Raw genomic sequence first — 17,857 nt, 5'->3', positions numbered from 1 at the left:
TCCCTCCCTTTTTTGCGGAGAACTGCGCCTGCACAGCCCTCACTTACTTCTTCCATGTGTACACTGAGCAGTGGATTGATTTCTTGCTGTCATTATAAAAAAAATGTTTGGAAACTGCTGCTAGCTGAGAAATGTTCAAATACTATTAGAAACAGCCAGAAAACGATCCCTGGCCATGCCTGGCTCATTAGAGGAAGGTTCAAGCATTCTGACCTGGTCTGGATTGTGAAGAGGATTAGGAAGCAGAAGGACAAGGTGGAATCCTTGCTACTGGGTGCTCTGGCAAATGTCATGGCAAGACAAATCTATGAGTGACACCCTAGTGTGTCTGGGTGTCCGAGTTCTTCCTCCTCCACGAACACCCATAAGATTGGATTTGGACCACCCAAATGACTTCATTTAGCTCGATGACCCCGTTAAAGGTTCAGGCTCCATATAGTCACATTCAGAGATCCTGGAGCATAGCACTTCAACAAGTCAGCTGTAGAGACCCAGTGAGGCTCATACAACAGTGAGAATGAATCCATCCTCTTACCAGGAAGTGGCTTCTGGTCAACTTGCTGAGATGCACTGAGGACTGAGTTGAACAACTTCAGACAAATTACTTCACTTCCCTGAACCTCAGTTTGGATAGCTCGGGGTGCTTGTATAGGACCGTGGGGAGGGTTGAACCAGTTTAGACCCTAAACAACAAGACCCCTTGTTTAGCTGTGACTCATGTGCTGTAGAGCAACATACAACCTAACAGTGAGCTTTACAGCGTTCTCACTCTCTCTTTTGATCATGGCCTTTACAGTAAGTTGAGCAGGGATCATTCCACTCACAAGCATTAACACTGAGGCTCAGCAAGGTTAGGAGACTGTCAAGAACAAGCAGGGACCAGTGAGATGTCTTAGCGGGTAAAGGCACTTACTGCCATGCCTGGCAACTTGAGTTAGATCCCTGGAACATGGGGGCAGGAGAGAACCAACTTCTGAAAGCTGTCCTCTGACCTCCATATGCATGACGTGTCATGAACATGACTGTGCATGCATGTACATACACATCTTAATAAAAGAAATATTTCCAGGCATGGTGGCACATGTCTTTAATCCCAGGACTCTGGAGGCAGAGGCATGCAGATCTCTGTGAGATCAAGGCCAGTCTCATCTACATAGCAAGTTCCAGGCCAGCCAGCTGGGGCTACAGGGAGACCCTGTCTCAACAACAACAACAACAATAATAATGTAAAAATGTAAGGACTGCCTGGAGTGGTGGCTCAGTGTTAAGAGTACTTGCTGTTTTTCTGGAGGACTTGAGTTTGGTTCCAAGCATGTATGTCAAGCGGCTCACAACTGCCTGTAATTCCAGTTCCACAGGATCTGAAACCCTCTTTTGGTCTCTACAGGGACCCAAGGTGTACACTAAGAGGCACAGACACAAATAAAGATAAATCTTTTTTTTTTTTAAAGGTAGACTCCATAGGACATGGATGCATTGGCCTGGAAGACCCCAGTTTCTGGCTCAGGGCCTGTCAGCAGCAATGGCTGGTTTTTATTGTTTTATTGATCTGTTGTTTTGCTGTTTGTCAGTTGCATCGGTTTCCATTGCTTACAACTAAGGGTGTGATTGAACAAATACCCAGCACTTTGTAAGAAGCATTTTTTTATTTTTGAGACATGGTCTTATGTCAGCTGGGCTGACCACAGACTTGCTGTGTAGCTAAGGATGGCCTTAAACTTCTGATCCTCCTGCCTCCAGCTCCTGAGTGTTGGGATTATAAGTATGCACCACCACACCCAATCTTATGCAGTGCTTAGAACTGAACCCAGGGCTTTTGTGCGTACTGAGCAAGTATTCTACCAACTCCCAGTTGCAGGACTTGAACCTCCATATTTCTTGCCCCCACCTCCAGGTGATCGTGTGGGGAAACTACGGGCGGATGGAGCGGAAGCAGTTCATGGGTGTGGCCCGCGTGCTGCTGGAGGAGTTGGACTTGACCACCCTGGCTGTGGGCTGGTACAAGCTCTTCCCCACCTCCTCGATGGTGGACCCAGCCACAGGTCCCCTGCTCAGGCAGGCATCCCAGTTGTCTCTTGAGAGCACCGTGGGGCCCTGTGGAGAGCGATCTTAGTGCCGGGGAGGAGAGGGGCTCCCCGAGATGGCCTGGAGACCACCCAGCCCCGACCTGGGACCCCAAGCCCAGGGGTGCATTGAAGAGGAGGATGGGGTTTTCCCCCATGGTGGGGAAGCAGAATGGGGAGACCTGCCCCCCTTGGGCCCCTCCTCACCCCTTCTTCACCTCCTAACCCCTGAGACCTTTCCTCTCCCAATGGGTTGGCTGCACTTTTGACTTGGCTGGTCTTGACATGGTGGACGAGGCTGCGATTGGAGAAGGACTGAGGTGGCAGAGCAGACCACTCTCCTGCCCCAACACCGCCCTCCCTGCCCCCTTTGCCTCCTCGGAAGCTTGCTGCCTAGAGCCAAGTCCAGAACCCAGCCGGCCATCTCCATGGTGCCAATTACCAGCAAGTGTCTTTCCTGCGGCACCGGGTTCAGGCAGCTACTCCTGCCCCAGAACCGACGGGGCAGCTTTGCAAGGATCCGGAGCCAGCTCCTGGGGGCCTAGAGCTCCCCACTTGAAGGGGAGCTCGGGTCTCCCTCTGCCTGCCCGTGGAAGGAGCTTTGCCGAAGCCTGTCCGAGTCCATCTGTCCATCCCCTCCTGCCTGCCCCTCTGCTGGTAGCTCTAGAAGTTGGGGGCCAGCAGGAAAAGTAGGAGGTGCCTGAGGCCTGGCACAGATCCCCAGAGGGCTCTGCTCCATGGAATTGCAACAAGCTGGTCTGGAACTCTTGGTGGACTGGAAAGGACATTGCCATCTGTCATGTGCAAGACTGTGGGGACCTTGAGTTTCCAGAACTCCATGGCCAGAAGCAACTTTGGCATGTGGGGGATCCTGGAAGGGGAGTGTTGAGAAAAGCTGGGATTGGGTCTGGTGGTGCCAAGGGAAGGGTTTCCCAAACAGGAGACCCCTCCTTGTTGGTTGAGATCTAAGGTCATCTTATCCCTCTGCCTCCGGGCTAGGGTCTTGGGGAGGCATTAGAGCCCCCCACTATTTTAGTATTTTTAAATAAACCATCCTGTACTAAGGGCAGAACCCACTGCCAGGGCCTCATCACCTTGGCTCAAGAAGAGATGTGTGTGGGAGGGGAGGAGTACAGAGCTGTGTCTGGAAGAATCCAAGGCTCTGGTGAGGCCTGGGTAGCTGCCTTCCTGCGGCCCTCTCTGGGGCCTGCAGGAGCCCTTTTGCATGCGAGGGAGGACACAGGCTGGCCCCTCTATAGAAGCACATTTCTACCAGCTCTCCTGGGAGGCACCCAGCAGCCTGCCATTCCTCTTCACTTAGTCCCTGCTGTGTAGGGTGTAGTCCAGGTTAGCTGGGTACGTAGTGTTCATGCCCTGAGGCCTGCTCTTAGCTCAGATGTAGTCTTTTCCGAGTCCTAGGCTGGTAGTAGAGAGGAGACCGCAGTACATTCCAGGAGGTTACAGTCTCTCTTCTCTGACTGGGCTGGATGGGCTGCCTGGCTCGCCAGAGGCTAGCCCTCCCCTGCCCTGCCTCCTTCCTTCCTTCTTCCCCGTAGGGTTGTAACCCTAGCTGCCCATTCATTATACTAGTGTTCTAATGTACTGTCTTCGGCACTGATTTTCCTTATGAGGCACTCCTGAGGATTCTAAGCCTTGTGGAGGGACTTGGTCTTACTAGAGGGTGCCGTTTTTCCACTGAGGATGCCAGGGCTCTGTTGGGTCCCACCCTTTTCCTGGTTCCACCAGGGTTCCACTTGGAAATTCTCCCCACACCCAACCTGCCAAGCCCTGAGTGACCTTTACATTTCTGGTCGAGTTCTGTCACCTCCACCTGGAGCTGCTGACGCTGTACAGGTTAGGGGCTATACATGGTCCCTCTTAGCCAGTTTGTCTTTAGAGTGTCTCGAGACTGTGGAGGGGCAGAACCCAAGGGCAGGGGAGCAGGGCTCAGGATGGGCTCCCATCTGAGGCCCACAGTCAGCGCCCTGACTCCATTTTTAACCAGTGTGATTTCTGCTCTTGGTTTACTACTCACCGTTTGGAATATTTTGAGTCAGGAGAGTGCCTTCTCTCTCCAGCTGTCACTACTGTGGTTGTTCAGGGTGGGGCAAAGCCTGGCTGTCACAGCCAGATGAGAGGGCTCAGCCAGAGGGGGTTGGGGGAGGGAGGAGAACAGGTGAACCAACTCCAAAGCAATAACAACACCCTCGTGGTCAGCCAGGCCCCCTCAGTGGTTTTTCTGGTTTATTCTGTGGGATCTCACCTCCTGGAGGGGTGGTGTGGGGGCTGGAGCCCCATTTCTTTGTATCATTGTGAGCAAGTACCCTTCTTCCAAGGGAGCTGTGATCATCGTGTGTGGGAACTATGTCTGTTCTCACCTAGGGACTAGACAGGGGCTTGGGGAGGGAGAGTGACTTTTCATCATGAGCTTTGGGGACTGCCAAATCCAGCCTGTACCCCACTGCTGTCTGACCCTTTGCCAACTCAGACTCCACCACCTGGAGAGGAGCAGAGAGGGTGGAGTTGGGGGTGTTTCTGGGGCTAGGTCTCTAGGGCTGGTTCTTACTTTGTCTCTGGACAGAGGTCATGTACAGGGCTGCCTTGGAAGGGGCCTTCTCAGAACACTTTCCTTACCCAGAATGCCTCTTCACTCTGAGGGGAAGGGCCTGTGGACCTTTTGTCCATTTGCATTTTGCAAAGAGGAGACCCAGCTCTGCCTAGGGAGAGCCATCCTTGGGTCACTGGTGTGCCCTATGGCACCTCCACCTGGGTGTCCCCACATCCCACTGAGCTGGAGCCAGGGTGGGATGAAGAGGAGCTACCACTTCCATCTTTTCTACTCCCTCTCTGGAGCCTCCTAGTCACCCCAAAACATGGGAGGACAAGTTGTAGCCCATCTGAGAGGTCAGAAAACTGAGACCCAGAGCAGGAAATGATTTGTCCAAAGTCTCTCAGCAAGTATACTTTGGGAGTCAGAGCTAGGAGCTTCATTGTGTTTCCTTCCTGCAGCAGGAGAGACCACTGCTCAGGGGCAGGCCCCCACTATCAACACTTCTGGCCTTTCAGTGGCACAGCCTGCTTGGCTCTGTCTACTGGACCAGTGTCTTTTTCTGTACTGGAATTAGGAGACTAGGAGTACCAGGTAGACTGGCATCTCCTGGGAGTCTCTCCAGGTGATCATGGCTGTAAGAGTTGATCTAGGTCATCACCTCTCCAGGTCGAGCTGGAGGAGGGTGAGAAACAAGCTCCAGTCTGAATTTGCAGAGCGGGGGTTCAGGGAAGTCTCCTGTATGCCTTTAGAAGTAACAGCACCGCTTTCCTATAGCACTTCCCACACTTTCACAGTGCTTTTACCCAGACTACACCCTCTGACCTTTACAAGTCACTCAAGTCTGAGTACTGTGTGGAAGGAAGCTTGTGTCTTCAGTCCGTTTTTAAGAGGGAGAGGTGGATGTCCTGAGAAAGGAAGGTGCTTGCTGAAGTACTGGCTGTGACAGTGGCGGAGCTAGGACCAGCTCATTCTTGAACAGTCCACAGCCCATTGGCTCTTTAGCCCAGGAGCTCAGACAGTTGAGGAAATAGGTTGTTTACAAGTGATTCACCATTGGTTTCCTTAAGCCAGGAGCTTCTGGGTGCTTTGGGGTTCAGAACTAGCATGGCACCACACTTTCTCCCAAGGCAGAGCTGTTGCATCAGGCAAGGTCACCTGCATTTATTTATTGAGCAACAGTGCTATGTCAGGCCCAGGGACTTGGACTCCTTTCCTGTCCCCTGTAACAGCTCCCTCTGCCCTCCAGGAGGGCCTGTGTCTGCAGAACAAGAGCTCGGAAGATACAGAGTGTGTCTATAAGCTTATATGGAGAGTCCTGAGTGTGGGGCTCCTGCTGCCCATTTCAACCAGAGAAACTGTGAAGGACTGAGTAGTGGCTGGAAGCAGACATAGGCGTTACCTCTAAGCTCCTTATGCCCTCCTACAGGGCAGTGCGAAAGTGGGACCCCCAGGGTCTCCAGGCTGGGGGCCTCTTTCCATCCACCCACCTTTCCCTGTGCCCTCTTGGGGAGCAGGAACAGCCTGGGCCTTTGGGGAGGGAGGGTTTTGGGGCCAATAGGTTGGAGCGGGTCACATTGCATTGTGTTCATGACCACGTAGCTCATGTTGGAAATTAAAGTTTTTGGCTTTTCTATTCCCCCTGGTTTTGCTCTTGCTTTGTGTTCATTTTTGTCTGGCAAGATAAGAGATGCTGGTGTTTTAAGGGGTGAGATACTATAGGATGTCAGGATGCCCCACCATGGGCTTTGTTAACACCCCTTTATAGGGCAGGGGCCTGTCTCAGAAAGCTGTGCCACAGGTGCTCACAAGGAAGCAGGATCTGGAATGAACCCTGTTTTGCTGGAGAAGTGGAGACCTAGAGAGGTAATAAGAACCCCAAAGTCACGTTGCTGGTGATTAGTGGGACCCAGAATGAATTATCCCACAGCACTGAGCTAGCTGCCTCTGGGTAGTCCTGGTGATATGGAGGCTGTGGAGAAGGTCCCCTTCATTCAGAAGAGGGGCTGGCCTGGGACAAGACTCGTGCTTTCCAGGGGGGCAAACATCCACACATGGGCGAATTCCACTCTTCATGTGTGACAAAGAGGATGCAAAGGCATTTACATGGGGCAGGGATTATCCACTATATAGATGGTTGTGCTCCGTCCATCTTTGTCTCCACACTTTTAGTGTAAGCACCCAGCCTCGGTACTAGAATTCTAGTGTTGAAAGTTGTAGGTTTCCCCTGCAAGGCACTTTGAATCCTCTTTACAACAGAAATGTAGGCATTTGCCCTCCTTTGAAGGGTCAGTTAGGACATGGCCACATGTTCCTACACATTTGGACTAAAGAGTTTCCACCTCCAGGCTGAATGTAGAATGACTTCTTCATTTGATGCAGCATTCCATATACTTCTAGAGGGGATTGGAACGATCCACAAAAGATACTGAGACGCTTCGAAGCCTCTCTTCCTCTCCAAGTCCAGGGACACATTTGTTGATAGACATGTGACCTGGGGTGGAAGAGGGCTGTCAGATGGACTTCCTCCGAGCCCGGGGTCTGTCCGGGCTGCTGCGATAGGGGCGCACCACTGCCGGGCTCAAGGGAGGCGAGAAGCCTGGGTTGTCATGGGCCCAGGTCTCCAGCTGATGGACGCGGTGGGAGACACAGGGGGAGCTCCGGGGAGCTGCAGGGCTGCAATGGTCCAACGGGAAGCGGCAGAGGAGGGGGCTGGCACGGCGGGCATTGCGCTCCGGGGCCTCGGCTCTGGTGGCGAGGAAGCGCAGGACCACGAGGTTGAGGAAGGCGCCGATGACCGTGAGCCCCACCAGGATGTAGAGGAAGCTGAAAGCCACGTAGGGCGGCTTCCTCTGCAGCGCCTCGTCGCTCTGCAGCGCCACGAAGTCGCCGAAGCCGATGGTGGTGAGGGTGATGAAGCAATAGTAATAGGCGTGGAAGAAGGTCCAGCCCTCGAAGTGCGCGAAGGCCACGGCCCCGAGGGCCAGGGTGGCGGCGCACACCAGCAGCCCGGCCACCACCAGGTTCTCGGTGGACACGCGCGGCCGCCTCAAGCCCAGGCAGCGCTGCGCCGCCAGCAGGAGGCTCCGCACCAGCGCGTTCAGACGCTCGCCCAGGCTTTGGAAGGTGACCAGCGTCAGGGGGATGCCCAGGAGCGCGTAGAACATGCAGAAGACCTTGCCTGAGTCCGTGCCCGGTGCGGCGTGGCCGTACCCTGTGCGGGGAGAGAGAGAGAGAGAAGATGCTGGAAGCCCAGCTCCGCCTAATAGGCTCCCGCCCCAGTCCGGCCTGTCTGGGTCTTTCGTCGGCTTTGAACCCTGCGTAGTTTATTCACAGTCGCCCTGATTGCAAACATTCCTCCACCCTGGAACGAATAAAGGACCCGTGATACTTCTGAATGACAGAATTCTGTTCGGCAATGCAAGGACCGATCTTCTGTTTCCTGAAATAGCTAAGGATGGTTGGTGCAAGCCCCACCCCAAGCGCAGGCTGCATAGTCCGATGGCTACAGGGCATTCTGGAAACCTCAGTTGGGTGGCAGAAGAGCTTTGAGGTCGCCTGTCCTTGGGGTTAGAGGACTACTTAAAAAGGGGCAGAAAAATTGGGGAGGTAAGGGAAAGGTTCTGTGACTTGATCTGCAGATAACTGAGAGGTTCTCTGTCAGAGCCTACAGTATACACCGAAAAAAAACGTTGAGTTTTAGTTAGTTATGCTTTGATGGGGGAGGGAAGGGAGACACAAATCTTCCCTGGCATCCTAGTACCAACACAGTTAAATCCCAGTTCTCACACACAGCCCAACTCCTTCTCTCCCCACTCCCCAGCCTCACTCCTTTTACATCCCCATGCTCTAGGTTCACCCCCTTCTTCTACCAGAAGATCACTCCTTTTGTGTTTTGCTCCTCCTTGGGACTGGCTTGTCTCCCCTCCCTAATCCCCTGCTCCCTTCAAAGCCCTCCTCACCTTCTGCCTTTTTGTAGACCCTCACTGAACTTCCCCCTGGATCTGGGTGTGCCTTTACTGGTTCCCTCAGCTGTTTTAGGGAGCTAGATATGAGTGGTCATCCTTGAACCCTAGGTCACCGTCAAATGGGTGGATGTGTCTTTTTCTGGAAAAAGTAACAATAGCTTTAATGAGCCCATAACAGGGGAGAAGCAAGGCAGATCTATCTCCCAAAGAGAATGTGCCTCCTCCCACAGGTTGATCCTGTCTGCCCAAAGATAAAACGTGATGCCCTTGACCTGTGCAGTTCCACACTGTCAGTCCTTCAGTATGCAAAGATGTGTAAAATGTTGTACACACATGGGCTGTCACCATGGTCACAGCAAAAGTTAGAAACAACCACATGCTGATCAATACAGTTCTGGTGAAATCCATCATGGCACCTCTGAGATCACAGAGGCTCTCAGACCACATGGTCTTATCACCACACAGACATCTGGCAGGACCTAGGGACACTTTTGGTTGTCTCAACTGGGGATTGGGAATGGGGTGGCTGTGTGCTCCTGGCACCAGAGGGTAGAGGCTGGGGATGCCATCACTATTTCACAGTGCACAGGACAGCCCCCACAACACAGAATTATCAGGCCAATATGTCAGCAGTTCCAAGTTAAGAAGGCCTGCTATATTGGAAGAAAGTGGCATGGATCTTCAGGATTTATATAAAAACACCATGAAGATATACTAAGTCAGGGGCTTGGGTGTAGCTCATTTGGTAGAGTCCTTGGCTAGCATCCCTGAAGTCCTGATTCCATTCCTAGCATCACATAAAAAATGAACATGGGGCTTAACTCCGAATGAGCTGGGCTCATTCACGTGGACTTGGCCAGAAAAAAAAATGAACATGGTCGCATACACCTGTAATTCCCCAGCACTTAGGAGGCTGAGGCAGGAGGATCCAAAGCTCTGTATCATCCTCAGCTACATAGTGAGCTCAACACAAGTCTGGGCTACTTGAGGCCCTGATTCTCTCTCTCTCTGTCTCTGTCTCTGTCTCTGTCTCTCTCTCTCTCCATATACATACATACATATATATATATATATATTACATGAAGCAAAAAACAGCCAGAATCATGAATATTATATAAAATGTGTATAGTGTTTAAAGGACATAGACAGAGACTCTCTCTGGAAGGGCAACCAAGAAACAGGTGAATCAGGGAGAGAGATTTGTGGGTAAGAGCAAGGCAGAGACTCTGAAACACAAAGATCACATGTTTCCTTTTGTATGTGGACTCTAGATTTTTTTTAAAGACTGGAAAAGTAGAAGGGGGATTATTTGGGAAGAGGAAGAGGGTATGGGGAAGGGAGGACTATGATGATGGTCCATGATCAGAGTACCTGACACATATATATGGCAATGTCACAGTGAAACCCTTTATTCTGTACAACTAATGTACACTAATAAAAAAAGATCTTCCAGAAAGAAAGGACAGGAGGGAGATTTCCTTTTCATTCTGTAGCCTTTTGAAGCTTGTGAAGTATGCACTGTGAGCATATGTAATATTCAAAAATATATCAACACAATGTATGCAATGTAAAGACCTATGGTTGGGCTGGAGAGATGGCTCAGCAGTTAAGAGCACTGGCTGCTCTTGCAAAGGACCTAGGTTTGATTCCCAGCACCCACAAGGTAGCTCACAACCATCCATAATTCCTGTTCCAGGGAATCTAACGCCCTCCTCTGACCTCCTCAGGCATTGCATGACTCAGGTGCACTTATACACATGCAGGCAATACACTCATACACATGAAATAAACATAATAAAATATTTTAAAGACCTATGGTTGCCCTTCCACATTGGCACTGCGTGGTCCTGAGGGTTTGTCTTTCTCTGTTACAGGAAGAGGGACTCTGCCTAACAGCAGACTTCGAGCTCCTTGAAGGCAGGTACCCTGGTGACCAACTCTAATATATCTGGAATCACCCAGAAAGATAATTGATTCAAACCAAATTGGGGAAGAAACTTGAGTAAGACGGGTTCTTTAGGAATAAGAAGCCAGGAAGTGTGGCTTTCCTTGGGCTATGCCAGACTTGGGCAGAGCATACTGAAAAGGAATAACTAAACATACTAAGTACTCTACAGTGATGCTCTCATTTAGCCTCTGGTGACTGTATGTGATGACACTGTTAACCCATTTTACAGATAAACCAGGCTTAGAGAGAGGAAGCTGTGCCAAGATCCCAGGGACTGAGCTATTAACCCCATGCTTCTCTGTGCCTTTGTTCTGCCCAAGCAGAGTTTGAGCTTCTAGACGCCTGGGGCCAGGCTTCCTTCAAGGCTTTTTAAAGCAGATAGTGTGGTGGCACCCCAAGTGGCCAGAAAAGTCAAAACAGCTCTAGTTTCTGCTGGCTTTGTTGTTGTTTCTTTCCCCAGCTTCATATGTGGGTCAGAGAGGTACAGGGAGGGAGGAGGCCAGACCTGGCTGGTAGACCTCCAGAGAACAGGAGACAGGGCAGAGGCTGTAGATAGGGTACCACCTCTGTAGACACAGGAAAAGAGAGGGTCTGGGGGCGCTGTCGATAGGAAAGGGCAAAAGTGTTGTACAGGAGCTGGGGTTATAGTTAGCAAATAACCAATTATTATCACTAACAAATGGTGCCTGCATAGCCTGATACCATGCCAAGCTTTTTACACACATGACCTCACTTTAAACCTGGCCATCACCCAGTAAGGTAGAGCAGTTGCCTTTTGCCTTGATAAAACCAGGTCTCAGAGGGGCACAGTCTCTTGCTTGAGAAGGCAGATGGCAGGAGGTACCCAGAACTCAGCCTTTGGGTGGCTGAACTCCACCCACTAAACCCACAGCTCCTATGCAGGAGCATCTTGCAGGAACTTTCTCCAAGGTATGGGCTTTTGGACTACTGATCTACAGCCACAGGACCCCTGGGCAGCCACAGCTGGAGCCTGCAGAGCCTGCTCCTCTCCTTTGTGGGCTCCCCAGACTTAGACTAGCAGGTATTGGCCAGATGTAGTCATGGCAACAGATGGGGTCCAGCTGTTACAGAGGAGCTCCTCAGATCCCTGAGGGTGAGGTGCAAAGGTTTGACAACCGGTCATTCCTTTATCAAGTTATTGAGCTCTTTTATGCCCTAGGCACCCACACAGCAGTGATAAGACAGATGAGGTCTCTGTTCTCAGAGTTAACAGAATAGTTATTATAATGCAGAAAGCCATCTTATTTTCATAGTGTTTTCTATGGGTCAGGCTCTGTGCTAAAACTATCTGCATGCATTATCTCCTTAATAACAATCTCCACCACAGACGACATCCTCCCCCCTTCCCCTCTGCAGGGTCTATTTGACTCCTAGTTTAGACTGTGGCTCAGAGAAGTTTAGCCATTTATCTGAAGTTACACAGCTGATGTGAGGGGACAAGGAAGCCCCTCTGGCCACTTAGTCTTCCAGACCCACTTCACCTGTCCCTGAGCCCCTGAGGCGCTCTCTAACCACCCGCGTGCCAGCCCCTTGGCAAACCCTTACTGACCCCTGCCGCCCTGCACGAGTGAACTGACTGTCCCCAAATGAGCCTCAGTGAGCTGAAATGACCCGTCCAAAGTCACTGGGCTGCGCCAGGGTGGAGATGGGACGGCACCCGGGCGCATCGGCACCGCGCGAGGCAGTGGGGAGGCTCCTGGAGGCTCACCGATGGTGGTGATGACGGTGATGGCGAAGTAGAAGGAGCCGGCGAACTCCCACTGGCGGCCGGAGCGGTGCGGTTCGGCCTGCAGCGCCAGGCGCTCCAGCTCCCTGTAGTCGTCGGCGGAGAAACCGTACTTCCTGCGGAACTCGCCGCGCTTCTGGGCCAGCAGCCGCTGGCGGCCCCGCTCCGCCTCCGACTCCAGGGCATCGAAGACCGCGGCGCCCACCAGCAGGTAGGACAGGATGCACAGGATGAGCGCGGCCGTGCGCGCGCTCTGCTTCCTCATCGCGCAGTCCTCCGGCTCCGTGCGCCCCGACGGCTGCGCCCCGCCGCTTCCCTGCAGCTCCCTTCCGCGCCCCGCCGCGCCTGCGCTCTCCCGCCCTCGCGTCCCCGGGCCAATGTAGCTGCCAACCCGACATCTGGAACAGACGCCCCGCCCAGGGGTGCAGAGGGCCCGCTTCCACCCCTCACTCGCCCTGCGACCTTGGGCAAGTCACCCATTCCTTCCTCCAGTTGGTCATCCAGCAGATATTTACCAAGCGACCCTGGTGCCAACGATTTCAGGTGGGAGCAGATCTGCTAGTAAACCAGGACGGATGACCAATGAACACAAAGGTAAAGAAGACAGGTGAGATAAAGAAGGAAAATGGTGCTGTGGGCAGGTGGTTGCCAAGTCATCCAGGCATGACCAGGGAGAGGAAATTCAGGCAGCAAATGTAAGTTTCTGCGCCAAAGCAGAAGGGAGCTGGCTTGGCATCAGGTAACAGCAGGGAAGCCAGTGTGGCTGGAGCCAAAAGAATTGGGGTGCAGGGTGGAGTGGGGGACAGAAGGAAGATAGGGAGGTGACTTTCCACAGGGTCTAACATGGGCTTAACTTCAAGATAATTGAAAGCCATGGAAAAGCTGTAAGCAGAAATGCGCACAACTATGATAATTTGGTTAAAAAAAAAAAGAGTGTCAAGCATAGTGGTCCACATCTGTAATCTCAGCATCTGGGAGATAGAGGCAGGTGGATTAGAAGTTCGACCCAGACTGGGCTATGTGAGACTGTATCTCACCACCAGCCCTCAAAACATAAAATGCATGGGGCTGCCATGGGAAAGGAAAGGTGACAGAGTGTGGTGACCACTCAGAAGGGTGATATCACCCAAATGTGTGCTAAGGAGGTTGGCCTAGGATGGAGAGAAGTGGATGGAGAGGAAATGCCAGACCCACAGCTGGCTACATCACCCAGTCTCCCTGGCATCTAGGCATCATCTGGTGTCCAAACTATAGCCAGTGGAGAATAGCAAAAGTGAGTGTGTTACTCCCGTGTCTGGCTTCCAAAGCCCTGGCCCATTCCCCTCCCTACCTTTCCCCACCTGTAGGCTGAATGCAGAGCCCTAGACAGGGACATAGCAAAGCTGCTTTCCACCAGGAAAACACCTGTTCTGAGATTTGGAGGACTGGAGAGATGGCTCAGTGGTGAAGAGAACTGGTTGCTCTTGCAGAGGACCGGGGTTTGGTTCTCAGCACCCACATGGCAGCTAGCAAACAAATCCCTAGTTCCAGAAGATTCGATGCCCTCTTATGGACTCCTTGGGCATTGCATGACATGGGTGCACTTACATCATACATGCATGTAAAACATTCATACACAGAAACTAGAAATAAATTAAACAACAAATTCTGTTATTTGGGGGTCAACCTGTCACTGAAGCTTGTGTCCCCCGATACATGGAAGTAGAGTTACTGGTAAATTCAGGTTCGAGGTAAAAGCAAGGCAACCTAGCTTCAGGCTCAGAATCTAGAAAAGGGAAGACAGGTTTCTGCTTAGCCTCTAGGAAGGAACATGGGCACACGAACACCTTGATTCTGGTCCAGGGAAGCCCATGTGACAGAACCAGAAGATTCTGTTTTTCAGGGGCGAGAGGGATGTGTATGTATGCAGTTGCATGTATGTGGGGGTGTGCATGTACATTTGTACATATATGTAGAGGTCAGTGGTCATTCCCAGATGCTATTTTGCAGAAGCCATCCACCTTATACCTGACTTCTTACATGGATGCTGGGGATCTAACTCAGGTCCTCCTGTGTGTGCAATAAGCAGTTTACTGACTGAGCTCTGACTCTCCTCGGCCCCAGAAGGTAATACTGGGGATGGGCCAGGGGGTAAGCCTCCATGTTTGTGATGATTGGTGACAGCTGCCACAGGGTAACAATAGGGTGGCCTTGAGGGTTCATGAAACCCCAAGAGCAGCACCCACCTGGTCTTAGGGCTGCAAGGAGCATTAGCCACTGTTACTAATATCACAGTGGATGGACCCTGGCCAGTGGGCCTTCAGTTCTGAGGTATCGTCGGGGCTCAGTGCCTGTAGAGAGGGACTTGCACCCCTTCATCTCCAGCTGAGTGGCCCAGAAACAGAGTGCTAACACAATTGTCCCAACTCTATTTTTATTGTTAAAATATATTTTATTATTTTTATTTTATGTGTGTGTGTATTGCCTGCATGTGCGTAAGTGCATCCATGTCATGCAATGCCCATGGAGGTCAGAAGAGGGCATTGGATCCCCTGGAACTGGAGTTATGGACAGTTATTAGCCACCCTGTGGGTGCTGGGAACCAAACCCAGGTCCTCTACAAGAGCAGTCAGTGCTCTTAACTGCGGAGCCATCTCTCCAGCCCCACAACTCTATTTTTAGTAAGGGCATCAGCAAGTTTGGTGTTCTGATTCTTCTCTGCCTCAAAGGGTCAGAAACTCGGGTGGAAGTCTCAAGGTAGGAACAGGACACCAGGATCTTCAGCTCAAGAAGAGCTTGAGAAGAGCTTACAGGGACAGCACGGTTCGGGGGACAGCTTGGTCTTAGGGGAACTAGAGGTCAGGAGGCTGGTCACGAATGCAGCTGGAGTCCATGAGATCTGAGTTTGAATTCCAGCTCCTCCACTTTCTATTGGGTGTCCATAGACAGAACACTTCTGCTGTTCTGTGCCTCAGTTTCCCCATGTGAAAACCAGGATTCTAATGCTCCTCACAGGAAACACAAAGACAATCATGTGTCACTTCCCAGGTGCCCCTGAGCTGGTAGCTGTGTCTCCTCCCCTTTTCCAACTGTCAGGAATTCTGTTTCCAGAAGCAGAGGCAAAGCTAAAGACTGTGGAGCCCTGTGTGTGCTGCACATTGTGCCAGATGTCACCATAGGGTCCTTCCTTTGGCCAGGAAGAAGAATACACTAACTTGCCCAGTCCTCATGCTTACGGCTGAGACAAGACTTGTACTTGGGGCTGCGTCCCAAGGCACTATTCTTGTCAGGCAAGATGCTGCTGGCCATATCGACCTCCCACTGGCCCTGGGGACCTCATTTTCCTTATCTCTAGATTGGGCCAGGGAGCCTTGTAGGGTGGCACTCTCCATTGTGAGGATCCTGTGACACTTAGCTGAGATGCTTTGTCAAATGTGCCCACTGAGGGTCTGTATAATTGGGGCCATGGGGGAGCTGTCTGGCCCTGCCAGGCAGGTGACTCTGCACTGTGCTTGGCGTCTTTGGTTCAGCAGCTCTATTTTAAGCCAGAGGAGGCTAGAGTTTGTATGTGTGTGTTTCTCAGCTAACAGAGTCGTCAGCTAAGCAGACACCAAAAACAGCACCTCCCCGAGCACCCCATTCAGCTCCCCTCCTTCTGTCTCCCCTCCTTGGAGGCCTGAGGGGACCCGGTGATTTTCCTCTGTCCCATCGTGCCAGGATTACACCCGTGACCTCCTCAACAAGGCCTTGAGGCTTCTCCAGAGCTCTGAAGTTGTCGGTTTTGAGGACAACAGAAAAAGGTAACGCCAGTCTCCAGCTGGGCTCTGGAAACCCTTCAAAGAGATTCACACATCTTCTGCATCTAGAGCCTTCTGAAAGCTGGCAGCCATCTCTGTTCCCATGTTAGGGGAGGAAACTGAGGCCCAGGATAAGAGGGAACCCATCTAAGACCACACATGAACAGATAGTGAATAAGGGACCAGGATGTGGGTTTCTGGGTGGGTCATGCCTAAGTTCCATCACCTCCCTAAGCCTCAGTTTCCTCATCTCCGACCCAGGGGGTGGAGAGGAATATCTGCCTGACAGGATTCCTGTGAGGATCAAATGGAAATACATTCAACAGAGGCTCAACACCCCTTCCACCCAACCAGCCTCTCCTTCCCCACTTTGCACACTGCCCATGCTGCAGGACTCTGGGGAATCCTTTGCAGCTCAGTGATTTTCCAGAAGGCCAGAGGGCCCAGCCATTTTCCTTGATCATCCTCCTCATTTCCCTCCTCACAGAACGGACTGTTTTCATCCCAGGAGACATTGAGTCAGAAGCTCCTTAGAGAGCAGCCGTGGCTTTTCTGCAGTCTGACTGTCACTCAAGGATCTGGGCTGCAAGGCATGAAAAACTGCCTCTCCCTAATCAGAGATGTAGATGGTACGATTGGGTGGAGGGTTCCCCAGAATTTTCTGGGCACTGGAAGGCAAATGGGTATTTGGGGAGACCCAGAGAGATAGAATCTGGAAAACACACCAGACTGGCTGGATTTGAATGCTGCTCTACCCTTCAGTTTTCCTGGACCTCAGTTTACTGGCCCGTGAAATGGGAATAAGGTAGAAACCCACATATCTGGCACAGTTGGGACCAGCGATTAGTCAGTTAATCAAAGCGAGGAATTCTTTTACTTTTTTTGTGACTGTGCTAGGGATTGAGCCCAGAGACTCAAACATGCGAGACAAGCATTCTACCAATTAGCCACATCCCCAGCCCTTTCTTTTATCTTGAGACGGGATCTCACTAAGTTGCTAGCCCTTGATTTCCCTGCATAGCACAGGCTGGGACTAGTAGCTGGGACTACAGGTGTGCACTACCACACCCAGCTGATGTATTTTTTTAAGTGCTAGGGATAAAACTCTGGATCCTGAGCACATTAAATAAGCAGTGCCATCCAACCCCCCAAGAACATTTTTTAATGGAATACTCTAAGAAGGTTTATTCAGTTAAAAAATGAACACTGTTTTCCAATCCATTGCTTGAGTTTAGTCCTGTCCAAGTGCTTCACATATTGTCCCATGAAGGGACTGGCAGGCACTTTCGGAGCACGAGTAGAGTCTCTCTATGCCTTCATGGTTATTTCTTTCCAGATCTTTTGTAGCTGTTTCTTCCACACATAATTTAACAGTATTTTGGGGTGGGGGGAGAAGAAAGGGTTTATTTCAGCTTACAACTCCCAGGTAATAATCCAATACTGAGGGAAGTCAGGGCAGAAATTCAAGACAGGAACCTGGAGGCAGGAACTGAAGCAGACCAAGGAAGAGTGTGGATTTCCGTTTTGTTCCTCTAGCTTGTGCTCAGTCTGCAATCTTGGACAACTCAGGCCCACCTACCCAGGAGTGGCAGCACCAACAATGGACTGGGTCCTCGCACCTCAACCAGCATTTAAGAAAATGCCTCCTGAGATATGTCCATAGGCCAATCCAATAGAAAAAAACTTCCAAATTGAAGTTCCTTCTTCCAGGGGCGTCAGGCTCACCACTGAAGCGATCCAGCACTGTCGCATTATCCTCTTTTAGAGCACAACAAGTACAATACAAGCACAGCTCCTCAACAAAGTA

At 51.4% G+C, this 17,857-nt stretch overlaps 2 protein-coding genes across 2 annotated transcripts in view; one reads left to right on the top strand and one right to left on the bottom strand.

The window, feature by feature from the left end:
• The window catches only part of Rims4 (regulating synaptic membrane exocytosis 4), a 61,047-nt gene extending 56,043 nt beyond the window's left edge, over positions 1-5,004 (top strand). The window contains exon 6 of the mRNA XM_008851021.1: positions 1,895-5,004. Within this exon, the coding sequence (XP_008849243.1) occupies positions 1,895-2,113 (219 nt within the window). The 3' untranslated portion in view covers positions 2,114-5,004. The remainder of the gene's footprint in view (positions 1-1,894) is intronic.
• Positions 5,005-6,946: 1,942 nt separating this feature from the next.
• Positions 6,947-12,600, bottom strand: Kcnk15 (potassium two pore domain channel subfamily K member 15). Its single transcript, XM_008851020.2, has 2 exons — positions 12,257-12,600; positions 6,947-7,825 (listed from the first exon to the last, which is right to left on the bottom strand). The coding sequence occupies exons 1-2, from the start codon at positions 12,537-12,539 to the stop codon at positions 7,125-7,127; spliced, it is 984 nt and encodes a 327-aa protein (XP_008849242.1). The 5' UTR covers positions 12,540-12,600; the 3' UTR covers positions 6,947-7,124.
• Between the last annotated feature and the right edge of the window lie 5,257 nt (positions 12,601-17,857).

Source organism: Nannospalax galili, unplaced genomic scaffold, assembly GCF_000622305.1.
Source record: "Nannospalax galili isolate Female #2095 unplaced genomic scaffold, S.galili_v1.0 scaffold205, whole genome shotgun sequence".
Lineage (NCBI taxonomy): Eukaryota > Metazoa > Chordata > Mammalia > Rodentia > Spalacidae > Nannospalax > Nannospalax galili.
Note: the sequence above shows the minus strand (reverse complement) of the source record. Positions and strands in the feature narration are given on the sequence as shown.

Coding starts and splice junctions, on each gene's coding strand:
- Kcnk15 (XM_008851020.2), bottom strand. CDS start 12,539: ATGAGGAAGCAGAGCGCGCGCACGGCCGCGCTCATCCTGTGCATCCTG. Junction 7,826..12,256: donor CACCGTCATCACCACCATCG/GTGAGCCTCCAG, acceptor CTCCCCGCACAG/GGTACGGCCACGCCGCACCG.